Here is a 13,664-nt window from a genome sequence, read left to right as displayed (position 1 = left end):
TTTTTTTATTTTGTCACCTCTTTCTAAGATCTATTTAATTCTTGACACAGTTTGATACTCACCATTTTCGGGCTGAGTCTTTTTAAGAGAGTCCATCAAAGTGCTGATAGCTTTCAAGACAAAGATAATCTCTGTCACTTGTTGCCTAAAATGAAAAAAAAAAAAAGACCAAAAAGCGCCATTAGCTACAAAGTTAGAGGATGGGTGAAAAAACAAGGAGAGAGGATGAGCATCAACACCTAATTTAGATCTCAGATTGTTAATAATGAGAGCGGCTGGATGCACCCTTGTAGGAAAAATTATAAACTTCTAAGTCTATGACCGAATAAATTCAATTTAATTTAGCAAACCAATACCAAAAAAAAAAAAAAATCAACCAAGTTCATAGGAAAAGATGAGTAATGGTCTGGCACAGGTTTACTTTACATGACTATATAGAAACCATCAACCAAAGAATTAAAGAATTACACACAAGACATTTAGTTCTGATAAGCAGCAAAAACAGTCAGAAACAGACCAAAGGTTGTTAAACAGATTAAATACGATTAACCAGGAGATCAAGACTCAAAATGTATTAACCACTACGATTAGATGTACAGAGAGATAAAGCATTTGTTGTTGATTAAATGAAAAAGAAAACTCCACCTGCCCATGTCAAAATCTAACCAATGTGTAGTCAGTTTTATGTGAACTCTATTCTGTCCTGTTTGTATCTTACAAACCAACTTTTATTATATACAATTAACAGTAGGTATTTATTGTAAATTAGGTCGTTTTCTCACACCATCACCAATACTCCAGTACTCCATAAATGTATCATTGCACTCGTATAATATTGTCAGACACAGGATTGACAGCTTATAAAAAATTTTTTTCAAAATGAATGCAGCAGCAGAACCAGAGATGTCTATCCTTTTTAATTCCATACATTCTTCTTCCTTGTCAAAAACACATTACTACATTACCAACAATACAATACAACTAGACTGTCGACAGTACAGTCAGAGATTTGGGTGTGTTATGCTAGTAGTGGCTAACGTAGCCTCAAGCTGTTAGTGCCAGCCACCATTTGATCAGATTTCATGCCACAAAAGGCTTTATTCAACTTTTGTCCACAGATGCAGTCGTACTGTCCAAATCCTTCAAATACACTTTGATGTGTAAAACTGGTGGAGTACATCACAGAGTTGTATGATGTTATGTCTGCGAGACCATTTCTTACTGTTTTTTTATATTCATATTTTGTTTCAACACGCTTTAATGCAATCCATGATTTACTTGTTTCTCCCATTCATACTGTATTTAAAACATTTTAGTTTTTAAAATGTTCTTTGTCTGAATTTAATAGCAAACCTTGCATTTGCTATTCATGTGTATATTTTAATTATACTATTTTTCTGAATTCCCCCCACCACCCCTTTGCTATGTTCTGTATAAATGGTTCAATTTGTTTGGGCATCATTTAACTTCCATTTACAAAAAAAATAAACATTGCAGAATGACACGTTACACCCAACCCACATCTTGCTAGTGTGTATAAGTACAGTGGTTTTGTGTTGTTTACAAAAAAGAAAAGGAAAAATGGTGGATGCATGGCTGGATATTGATTTTGTATTGCAAAATGTCTCTTTGGTAAAATCATGGCATTAACAACCACCAGTGTTTGGAGCTATATTTCTGATGGGCACATCTGTCCAGAAACATGCAAAATTTGATTTTTGGGCAAAACAGGTGCATCATGTGATTTATTCAGAGGTATATAATGGAGTGTACCTGGGCAGGGGGCAGCGTCCGCTCAACCTCTCATCCTCTACGTAGCGTCGGAGAACATCCTGCGATCTCTTGAGGAGCACGGAGAGCGCCATACGAGAGATGTAGCCCTCCTGTGGAGTGGACACCTTGTTGCTGAAAGAAAACTGCAGCAGTGTCTCGAAACACACCTTAGAAAACTCCTCCCTCATCCGCACATCGATCTCTGCCTCTGTAAACAGAAAACCATTTACTTATTAGATTATTTGGCTGACGCCACTCTCCAGAGTGATTTACAGTGAGTGGACAGACAGGGCTTTACTGTCTTGCCCAACACATGAAGAGTCTGACAGGGATGGCTTAATGGTTACTGTGTGATTACAGCATTTGCCCACCCTGCTCTCCCATAAGTGTCCCAAATACAGGTGAATTAAAAAAATGTAGCTGCCAAAGCGACATCTTACCTGTGAATGAGGGAGACTGTGAGTGAATGGAGCCTCTATTGAGCATAGCCATGATCTGGCCAACAAAGTCTTTGGGGATGAAATTGGCAAACGGCAAAATCTCTGTGCTGATCAGCTGAACCACCTTAAAATGAAGAGGAAACAATGCTGATGTGGGCTACCTGACAAAATCATGTTGACATACTGGAGTCCAAGTATTTACCTCTACATCAATGGCTTCATTTTTCTGAAATTCCTGGATGGAAAGGTTATCTGGAGGTGTGCTGTAAAAGGAAACCCACCCAAACAATGAGCTTGGTACTTAGAACTGACAAACCATGCATACTCAAGTTTAATATAGTCTAAATCTGTACCTTTTGGTAAAAAGAAAGTCTTCAAAGGCATTGGCCAGCTCTGGCCACATAGTGTCGAACTTTCCAGATGAGGCATGCTGGCGTGCCACTGGCAGTCCTATAGACAGCACCTTGAGCAGAGATGAAACTGCGAGCTTCCAGGTGCTCTCTGATGGACACGCATATTTCAAACCCAAGGGCATTCTTAAAGTCTTGAGGGTGAAGGGAAAAAGAAAGGAAGAGACAGCAATAACAATAGATTGTGAGACTTAAACACAGAGAATGACTTCAAGATATAATGCACAAAACTAACTTGAGTACCACAAAAGTCTTTCACCTTCATCCCTTTTCAACTTAAATGTCACTTGAATTCATAGAGTTAACATTAAATCCGTATTTTAAGACATTTTTTCACCAGGCAGTGTTCCTATTCGAGTTTCATTCCACAAAACCAGAAAACAGACCAGCTTCATCACAAAGTCCTCTTATCAGGGAAACAGCTGGGTTCCCCAAGCTTCTCAAGTATCTCCTTCTTGTTTGACAAAAAAGGGTGGGGGACAGATTTGTCCATATGAAACTATATTTCCTTCCTTGGCAAATTTACTCTCTTCAGCTTGTGGTCTCTTATAAACACACATATAAAAGAACAGTTCAACACAGGTGTCAGGAACTGGAAAAAATAGAAGACACAGTGTTAGGTTGAAGAAGTTAAGCCTTTTGATGACTTTGTAGATTTTTTACTACGAGTGTCCCCTTTCAGATACATGCAGTCATTTCAGCCATTGTTACCATAAGCTTTAAGAGAAAATCTACACTGTGATGCAAAAGCTGGTCCTTTGCCTTAGTCAGTTGATTGTTTTTACATCATTTGGCATCACTGATACGTTAAAGCAGAAGTTTAAGTTGCCTAAAAGGTTAATGTCACAAGACAGAAGTGCAGCAGCAATTTTTTGCCCTAAGTAACTTTGTTCATATACTCTTTAAATGACAAATATTTCTCATAACATCTCACCACATCTCACTTTATGATTTCACAGGGTTCAACAATAACTGGTCCTCAATGGGTGGCTAATAGAAAGTCATGTTGAGAGAGTAAACTTAAGAACTCAGTTAGGCCTCAGTGCTGGCTCTAGCCTAAAACTGACATCACTCCTTGAGAGAATGCACATGTGAACCAAACTTTGATATTAATACTATGTTTGAAGATTGATTTATCCAAACATTTTTGATGTAGATTTTTTCACAAGTAGAGTTTTGGAAAACAACTTTTCTATCAATTCCAAAATTTTACAAAGGGTTTCATAACCATGGAAACAATGAATAACTAATTCTGGTAAAAATACCTTGATGATGTTCTGCAGAACTTTCTCATTGATGACAGCTTTGTGGCACGCTGTTTTATGGTACAGGTCCACCATCACCTCCAAGGAGCGCTCAGCAAAGGGCACGTAGTTTAAGGCAACCCACTCTGCCTGCGGGGGCAAGAGGATTTAACAAGAGGAAAAAACAGGAGTTGACATTAGTCAAAGAAATTTGAAAACTGTTATGCCTACTTTTATGGCAGAAACACATTGAAAGCAGTTTTTAAAGGCACACTTTGTATAAAGTATACAAATAACACACATAATGTACTTTTAAGTTACAGCGTGCTTCAAGTTTTGTTAGGCTCATGAGTACCATAGCTGAAATGTTATAGCCAAACAAATGCCTTGATGCTACAAAGTGTGTCTTTAAGAAATACCACAGAACCACACGTGTGCATATGAACACCACCAAAAACACAAAATCAACTGAAAATGGATCTGCACAGGGACTGTGCACACAGAGGCATAACCACCAGTTAGTGGCAGGCAGGGAAGGGGGGGAGCATGGAGTGAGTGAGAGACGCAGATGAGATGTGAGAGCCTACCATGCGGTGTGATATCTCATTTACCGCAGAGGGTAGGTCGTCACCATTCAGCACAGCTTAGTAAAATATATAGAGGGGGCTGTAGGAGATGACAGAACTCACCGGTGCAAACAGCTGGATCTAAAATGGTTATCCAGTGAGAAACAGAATGAGAGAAGATCGAAATTAAACTGGTGTTTAAGTTGTATCGAATTTGCACTGCTGTGGTTGGCAAAATTAGATTCAACAACCACGACTGATTAAGAGGGAAAAAAAACACTCACTCCTGGCACCGAGGACATTTGAGACAATCTGACAACGCTGGATAAAAACCAACAGGGCAATAAAGACCACCCACAACATCTGTTTGGCTGGGTGGGAATTTTGTTTGATCCTCAATTTAAACAGATTCAGATCAACAAAAAAGTCCAGGATAGGGCTGAGTCTGGGCCCCACATGCAGGACTAACTGACTGATGGTCAGGATTTAAGACATGAAGTGTGTAGCATTCACATTTCTGAGCATAACCGTAAAAGCCTGCCAGTGTTAGTGCAAGACATCTCTCACCATCCCTCTTAAGGCACAGCACTTGCTGGATTTTGTAGCTTTCCAGAACAACGAGGAGTAAGAAAGACACTAATATCTTTAGACAAAATGATTTGTTTGCGGTTTTACAAATGACGTAATCTTGCTCAAGATCACCAAGTTTCGTGGAAAGGTTTGTTTGTTTTTTGTAAATTAGTTTAGTTTGAACTGTGTTTGAACTAAAAAGGGGTTAAACATTTCCCTGGGCTTGCTAACAGCAAGCTGAAGCATCAGGGAGGGAATATGAGGGAGAAATAGCTTGGGGCTACGAACAGGGGTCCAGAGAAACCTGTGAATCTCATGTAGGGCCACTATAGGAACTTCCTAAGGACCACTCTGAAAGGGGTAGGGAGGGCAGGTGTTTCATGAACATTAAAGAAGAGGGATGACCTTGTTAAGAATGGCTGAAGAGAGAAGGCTGATGAATAACAATGTACACAGTTTTAATGAAACTGTAAAAAGAAATAAATCGCAAATGAAAACCAGGCAGTTGCACGTCCAATTCCATTTCCCCCTACCTGGTTGTATTTGGCATTGGCCACGTGTTTGGTTTCCATTCTGCCATACTGAGGAGGCTTGCAGGAGAACTCCACGAAGAGTAGCAGCTGTTCAAAGATGGCCGGGTACATGACCTGCAGGTTCTCCGGGCCCACACAGATGGCCTGCAGCGGGGAGGGAACAGAGGGACAAACACTGCTGACATCCACCACAGGACTGCACATTACATAATTTAGCAGACTGAGACATTGTTTCCTGGGCTGAGTTGACACAAAATGGGAAGATATCACTTTTGGCTGGCGGAGTAAGGGTCTGCGTTTCTCAAAGAAACAGTATACATGTCAGAGAAGATTTGAGTTGTCAAGTCAAGGCGTCAATTAAAAAAGGTACAGGGAAATGTTTTTCCCAAAAAGATTTATGTTAGTCCAATGAAAACAAAGGAAAAAAGCTTTGCTGACGACTGATTCGAGTCATGTTGAGGCAACAGAGAAAGTTGATGGCTAAAAATGTTGATAATCTATTATTTTACAAAACAAAACATTTGCTGGTTCCACCTTCTTAAATTTGATGTTGCTAATTTTCTCTGTTATATATTTTTTGAAAAACAATTTTGGACTGTTAAACAAAGCAAGCACATAATTCTACATAATTCTGATACAAAGCTTCTCTCTGAGAAATTGCACTTCTTACTATTTTTTTATATTTTAAAGACTACACAATTAAAATCATCAGAATACAGTGATGTAATTAATCATCAGTTGCAACCCTTAAAAAGTTATTTGTAATATTGGTATATGTATATACAGCATAAACACCGGATTAAAGCATTAAGGCTGCTCCCACATAACACTGCAATTTATATGGCATAACTACATTTTCTAGTAGAGCTGGGCAATAAACCGATAATAAATTTTTTAAAACAGTGATGCATTTGTGGTGGTGTTTCACATCCCAAAGAATGTAGTCTTGAAAAAAACAATAATAAATAAATAAAACGCATATTTTAAGCCATAGCCCCTTTCAATCTTTCAAATACTTGGCTACTAGTCTTTAAGATTTGGGTTTTTTGGTGAGACAGAAATAGGGAGAGAGAGAGAGGGACAGAGAGAGAGAGATACAGCAAAGGTCTCCTGCCGGAATTAAACCGGGGACAAGCGTAGTACATGTCTTGGAGCCCTTGGTCAACATGGCACCCCATGGGTCTTATCTTCGTGCTATTTTACATGGTACATATGTATGTATAATATATGCTAATTAAAATCGAACCCATATTTAATTTTTTGACAATGCATGTCCTTTTCCCACCTTCTGCAAAACATCCAAAGATGTGAGAACAGCTTCCTGGAGGCTGGTGAGCACCGCCTCAGTGTAGGAGGGGAGGATGAAGGGCGAGGCATCGCTGCTGATAGGCACAGATACTGCCCCATGGAGGATGACCCCCAGCTTCTTCAGATCCTCCATGCTGAAATTAGCTTTTATGTGCTGGTAGAGTGCAGGGAATATCTGGATCAATGCTGTGAGGAACGGCTGGCTGGGGATGAATGAGAGCTTCTCTGTCGGGCCACTAGGCGGCCTCGTGCTGTCTGTTCCAGTTCGATACCACGTGTTCCACGCTGACCACCACAATGCCGAGTCTTCCAAGGCTGACTCCTCCCCTGGGGGAGGGGCCTGCAGCTCTGCGCCGTTGTATCGCGTGAGCCGCTCGACGAGCGAATCTGAACGCACCAGGGGTCTGCCAGGACCAGACGCTGAGAGGGGGTCAATGAGCACTGGGGGGACGCCCATAGCAGCAAATGCATCACCTGCTTTGTCTGAGTCTTTAACAGGTGTAACAATCTGTAGGATCTCTTGAAAGCTCTTGAGGGCAGCCAGCGACACCTCGTTGTTTTTGCTGAGAGCAGCTGACTGAATGTGGTTCAGCAGCACCTCCCAGGCCTCGAAGAAATCACCTGCAGATACACAGCAAAATGAGTAGAGTGAGATTGCCAATTAGCAGTATGTGCTAACTGTAAATAAAGTGTGACAATTAGCACTTTGATATGTGAGGTTTCAAACCAACATGAGACAACAAACAGATGTTAAAGGAGGCCACATAGTGAGAACTATAGTGTTTTAGTCACAAACATTGTTTCCTTTTCATACATTTTGTAAAAAAGAGCAGTACGGAGTCTTAGTGGGGCACATGCTCTACCAGGTGAGCTACCAGGGCAACCCTCACCTGGTATCTTATTTCCAATTATGTAAAAATCATCCTAGGAGGATCATACCATGATATTGCATTGCAAGCAACAGTTATTCCTTTTATCTAGGTTGTATATTGGTAGAGCAGCCTTCCTCTAGGTGATTTTATGTGTAGTAGGCTGGGAATGTGTGTATATTGCGAGTCACCACTTTCTTGTAATTTGGCATTGACTGGCTAAGATGTTCAGAGGGGTGAGTGCAGTTAATGAGAAGCTCATGTTTTATCAATCATATCTCCGTGGAATATTAATCCTGTCTGCATGGGGCTTAACATGACTTAATGTGTGGTAATATAGCAGTAACAGCTGGGTCGTTTCTGGACCTTTGCTACACTTGGCACAGATTTATGAATACATTTCAATATGTAATTTTCTTTGTTTACAATTCCGTGGCGGCGGTGGAAGTGTGTCAAAGTCTACCTTATGTAAAAGAGCATCAGAGCAGACTATGCGTGGCTCACCTAACTGCTGGAGGAGATACCGCCTCGTGTTAAAAATGCGAGCCACCCCGGCTAGCGTCAGCACCCATGTTTCCGCCCACTGTTTTTCAGCTGTGTCGCGTGAGTGGTGGATGAGGATGTTCCCGCCACCGGACTCAATTTTCTCCTTGTCTGCTGTGGTGGATGATGTCCTCACACAGTCTAGCAGGTGGAACAGTACCTAGTGGTGACACCAAGATAGTTTAAGAAGCAGCAATTTCTTCAACAAAAAGCATATTCTGCCAACAATAGAGCCCCAATGTCAGCCTATTTAGAGTTGTTTTTATGTTTGAGTCTATAATCAATAGTACAATATTCTGTACAAACAATATGACTGACAGCCTGGTATAACTAATAATAACTAATAAAAATCACAAATTCTTGCAGGCTACCTTCCAGATCACAATATGCCACGTTGGCTGCTGCAGCAGGGTCCCGTGGGCAGCGATGGTGGAGAACAATGTCTGCCCAGCACTTTTACGCACAGCGGGCCGTGGGTCGACACACAGCTCGCCCAGCTTAGCGTAGAGGCACAGCCACAAGCAATCAAAAGGAGGGGCGGGATGGAACGGCCTGTTCAGGGTCTCTCCTTTCTCCTGGGCCTGCTTCTGCAAAGCTTCCTCCTCCCTCCCCAACTCTTGTGTGATGGCCTCGCCCCTTTGGAAGAAGTAGTCCGAAATGTTCCACTGTGGGTAAAAAGGGAAGTGGGGGCAGAGAGTGGGGGCATTAATTGGAGAGGAAGGTTCGGTAAAATGCTTCTGGCAGTTTTGCTATCCTATTACCATAAAGTAATCTCGCAGGAACTGCCACACTCCAAGAGAAATAATCCTGCAAACCACAGATCAATATCGGGTTTTGCATGTCCTGAATCCTGTACAAAGTATCTATGAAAAGTCAGTGGAGTGGTTAAGTGCTGTTAAATTAAATTGCAAGAGTTAAGTTGCAAAACAAGGAATTATGTGATATTATAATAGCCGAATCATATTAAACATACCATGTTTCACCTTTAAAGCTATTGGAAAAGAAAAGTACCCAACCTGTCATATTTCAATATGAATGTATGTAGGCCAGGAAGTTTCTGTTGTTTTCATTTATATTATTATATTCTCTGTTAGCATAGCCCTGCCTCACCCCACACACATTCAAACTAAGGAATTGTTACATCACATTATTCTACTGTTGGCCCCTCAAAAGCTCAGAGTATTAACCAGGAGTCCTGCCTGTGTGTCTAAGCATAAAGAGCACAAGACAAGACATCTGTTATCTCACCAGCAGGCCAATGGAGGTCAGGCTGATGTTGAGCTCTTGGTTCTGCAGGCCAAAGCTGCCGGCTACATCCACTACGATCTGGAGGCACGTGCAAGGCATGGTGGGCAGGAAGTCTGTCACCACCAACTGCAGGCACTGGAAGGCTGTTCGGATCAATGACTCACTGAAGGGAAACAAGACACATGGCAGGCTTTGGTTGAGTTCAGTTTCTTCTATTGCTTGCAGTGTAACCACATTAACAACAGACATTTAGGATGGCTCTCACAAATAAAATATTTGCATTTTCAAAAAAAACAAGAGCTATTTCAGTAACAACTAAAAAAGAATATATAAAGCCCAGTCATCTTTGCCCATCTTCTCCTCCTCCATTACCCTTGATCATTGCGGATGGCTCCTATAACACCCAAGACGAGGGGCCAGCCGGGCCCCAGGCTGTCTCCCTGGCTCTGTAGGATCTGCAAGACACTCTCCAGCTGTTTCTGCCGGATATCTGCATGTAGCACGTTGGACAACTCCTTCAGGGGGTTCAGCAACAGGAGCTGCAGCCGCTTGGGGATAAAAAGGAGACTGTAATTAATTTGGTAACAGACAGACAATGATCTACAAATATTAAAGTGTTGCTTTGTTAATTGTGCTATAACAACACTGCATAGTACACATGTAAAATGAATATATTCATATTTTAGAACCATTAAATCTGGTGAATGCCTCTAAACAGTATAATTATATACACTTTAAGACATTTCACTGAAAAATGTCCAAATTAATTCAACTTTCTTTTTTATAAGAATTGCTGGACAATACCCAAACTGATTGTAGAGTTAGATAGTAAGTATTTTTGTGCTCTGGCCGACAGTTGTCAAATGAGTTATAACGGTCTTATTCTTCATTTGTTCTAACACAATCAAACCATAGATGACCTGCATAACCCTGGTTCTCTGGGTAGCATGGGTGACACACTGTACAGACAAGTACAAATTAAAGGAAAACCAGAATACTTGAGTGGGGGAACACAATGAATGCAAATGCTCGAGTCACTGGAATGGTTGTTAAAATATGTGTATGTGTATTCTATCACACAATAAGTGTATAGTAGCTATTAGGGTAATTTTGGTCTTTTTATCAGGGGGAAAAAACAAATAAACACTTACTTACACGTACTTATATTTCCTATTATACTTTCAGTGTCAATGTGTTTGGTAAGTCATATTTCTTTCCTTTTTTTCTGTTTTTTAGATTATATATCATAAGAACTTTGGATGCAGTCACTATACTTACCATTCCATTATTTTTAACACCACATGCAATGGTAAAAGCTTGCCCACACTGCAACATAGGCCTTGAAGAAATGATTGTATTGTGTATTTCTACAGGACAGCCATCATTTGTATGGCTCGGTGCTGTTCTATTAACCTCCACACATTTCTTCTGCCCTCTTTTAGATAAGCTCTGTGCCATTCCCTTTATCTGTCACACTAAGGTGAAGGTCACAGACTCTGTGTTTGTGAGTGACAAGAGAAAGTGACTGTGACATTTCTGTTTTCCACATTTTAAGCATTTGGCACACACTCTTATCTATCATGACATACACTGCAACAGTGGAGATTTCTTAAATGTCAGCATTACAAACAACAAATATTAAGTGAAACCCAGAGAAGACAATTGATACATATTTCTAATAAAATGAGTATGTTTTTTTGAGCGCCACGTTGTTTCATGCAGATTCTTGTTTTTTCTGCTTTGTGTTTTAGACCACAAACACCTGCTTAGCTACCTGATTTTGGGCCAGTGGAGGGTCGTGTTTGTAGGCCAGGCCAGCTTTGATAAGCGCTGTCAACGCCTCAGCCCCCCACTCTCTCATCCTGGAGTTTGGGTGCTGACAGACCTGCAGGACACATCACATAGACACACAAATGCAGACACGTGCACATGACAACAGATCTGATGCAAAGGCTGAGTTTCCCAGCAGTGGTCACAGTGGGTGGGTGTGAAACAAGTGGGTGAAATAAACCACAGACTGTGATAGAGACTGGTATCCCCTGTGATAACAGGATATGCTATGAAGGACAGTGTAATCATGAAAGCTAGTGTAGATAGATACACATGGAGAGGCTGAGCTCAGCAGAGGTAAGTACACCACTGTGGTATAAAACCTGTGTTCTGCTTGAAGAATACCAGTAAAAATAAAATATTTTAAGCTAGTCTTTTTAATGATATTTTGTCTAAAGGTTTGTCAAAATGTTTACTTTTATGGTCAATCTTAATAATTCAATGAGGAGAAAACTTTGTATTGCTTACAGGCAAAGAGAGAGACTGCTAGTAGATACTGTAGCTGTACCCCTTCAGAACCCAGATTGTCCATGTGTATCTATTTAATAATGTGGCCTTGATAGACCTGCATGATCGTTAAGGCCTCATATTTTAATCTTAATCTTTATCATATCGTGCATCTGTAAATAAAGATGCAATAAAGGAGAAATCATTGTCACATTTCCATTAAAATATAAAAGAATTAATTTAAATTTGAATTTGAACAAGCCTGCAAAGAAAGATAAGCAGCATTTTATCTAAGCATAAAGTATACTTTGCAGGTGCAGCTTCTGATTCTGCTTCTGTGACAAATCAGACTTCACATTGCAAATGGCACACAAGAATGTAAGGTCAAACACTGGTAGCGGAGCAAATGGACACATTTTGACACAGCGACTCTCAACTCCAACATGTTGATGTCGGACTGAGAGGGAGAGAAAAAACAGATCGCGAAAAAAAGAAAGAGATGGGAAAGCCAGTGATTATGGAGGAGGGAATCTGAGCTTACCTTCTGCAAAACAGACAGGAGTGCAAAAGAGAGGGGAGATAGACAAAGAAAATGTGAAGAAAACCTCTGAACACACGTCTTTACACACATAGAAAATGAGAACCCTCTTACAGATATGAGGACATGTACGTGCCAATAACTACAGAGAGTGTATTATAAACCAAACTCAAATCAACTCAACTTTATCTACAGTATATAGCACAGTATACACAACCCATGACACCCATATCTGTTAGTAACTGGTATATGTGCCAGGGCTCTACTGTATGTGTACACTGCTGTCTTTCATTTCAAAAAGCAGCACATGCAACAAGAATTTAAAAAAAAGGTCAAATATTTTGTGCTCATGCTGTATCACCAGACAAACTACGATGGGGATTTTCCTCTTTTCTTTCTTAGAATTGCTGAGCCATATACTCAAATATGAGGGCAATTCTGCTAATGGTAGTTCTATAGCAACCACCCAAATATAAACAATTATGAAAATGTATTTTAATAAAAATCAGCTAAACATACTTTGAAAGTTTCACCAAAATATAAGAAGTCCATCTCTCTGCTTTTATCAAAAACTGTAATACTCATTAGAAACCTTCAACCCTTGTATAGCCTGTTAAACATTTTTTCTCCTTCATGACTAAACCACTAGACCAGAGCCCTGTCTCTGTGATGCTGCTTGCAGCTATAATTCCATTTCATTTTAACTTTAAGGGCTTGTATGCTCCAGACTCCATGGAAAAAGAGCATTATTAGAGCCTTGGTACTGGGTAAAATAACCAAAAGGGTTTAGCAGAGGGGGGCAATTTTGACATTCTTTTAGGTTCTTCCTTTCATTATTTGAAGAGTTCGGTTCCAAATTTTCTCCAATGAGATCATCAGCATTGGAAAAAGTGACAATTACTGTTACCATATTTAAACAAGCATTTCTGCTAGCTCTGGTTTAACAAGTCAAATTCCTTATAAACTTATTGTACTAGGTGAAATGAAATCTGCTCAAAGAGAGTACAATAAACTGCACTCCTTAAGTGATTGCGAGGATATAACTGTATGACCTTGGTTGACAAAATGATGTTTATCTTCCATCTTTCACTGAGTTTGAATCAAATGGTGACAGTGTTTTAGAACAGAGCCCTTTATCTGCACCTTTTGTGATGTAGCTCTAAATAGCGGTTACCTCCAATAAGTGGCCAGTTAGGGGTCTCCACAGGATCTCTATACGATCCATGTTGACAAGGCCAGTCTCCAGCAGCTTGGCCACAGCAAACAGAGATGGTTCCTAAAACCAAGACAAGAAAACAGAAACTATACATAAATACTGGATACCTTCTTCCCAGATTTTGCTGAT

The 13,664-nt window shown here is 40.3% G+C and overlaps 1 protein-coding gene across 4 annotated transcripts in view; it reads right to left on the bottom strand.

The window, feature by feature from the left end:
• mon2 (MON2 homolog, regulator of endosome-to-Golgi trafficking) overlaps nucleotides 1-13,664 on the bottom strand; it is a 38,155-nt gene that overhangs the window by 1,153 nt on the left and 23,338 nt on the right. For 2 of the 4 annotated variants that reach the window (XM_051381452.1, XM_051381454.1), the window contains 15 exons: nucleotides 13,494-13,595; nucleotides 11,279-11,389; nucleotides 9,877-10,052; nucleotides 9,505-9,667; nucleotides 8,628-8,921; nucleotides 8,218-8,416; nucleotides 6,822-7,465; nucleotides 5,537-5,680; nucleotides 4,557-4,574; nucleotides 3,889-4,017; nucleotides 2,567-2,757; nucleotides 2,416-2,476; nucleotides 2,214-2,337; nucleotides 1,774-1,981; nucleotides 63-145 (listed from right to left, as the gene is read on the bottom strand). In XM_051381452.1, the coding sequence (XP_051237412.1) occupies nucleotides 63-145; nucleotides 1,774-1,981; nucleotides 2,214-2,337; nucleotides 2,416-2,476; nucleotides 2,567-2,757; nucleotides 3,889-4,017; nucleotides 4,557-4,574; nucleotides 5,537-5,680; nucleotides 6,822-7,465; nucleotides 8,218-8,416; nucleotides 8,628-8,921; nucleotides 9,505-9,667; nucleotides 9,877-10,052; nucleotides 11,279-11,389; nucleotides 13,494-13,595 (2,647 nt within the window). The remainder of the gene's footprint in view (nucleotides 1-62; nucleotides 146-1,773; nucleotides 1,982-2,213; nucleotides 2,338-2,415; nucleotides 2,477-2,566; nucleotides 2,758-3,888; nucleotides 4,018-4,556; nucleotides 4,575-5,536; nucleotides 5,681-6,821; nucleotides 7,466-8,217; nucleotides 8,417-8,627; nucleotides 8,922-9,504; nucleotides 9,668-9,876; nucleotides 10,053-11,278; nucleotides 11,390-13,493; nucleotides 13,596-13,664) is intronic. The other 2 variants (XM_051381453.1, XM_051381456.1) reach the window with 1 other exon arrangement.

The sequence above is a fragment of the Dicentrarchus labrax genome, unplaced genomic scaffold (genome assembly GCF_905237075.1).
Source record: "Dicentrarchus labrax unplaced genomic scaffold, dlabrax2021, whole genome shotgun sequence".
NCBI classification, from domain to species: domain Eukaryota; kingdom Metazoa; phylum Chordata; class Actinopteri; family Moronidae; genus Dicentrarchus; species Dicentrarchus labrax.
This window is presented reverse-complemented; position numbering and strand designations above follow the sequence as displayed.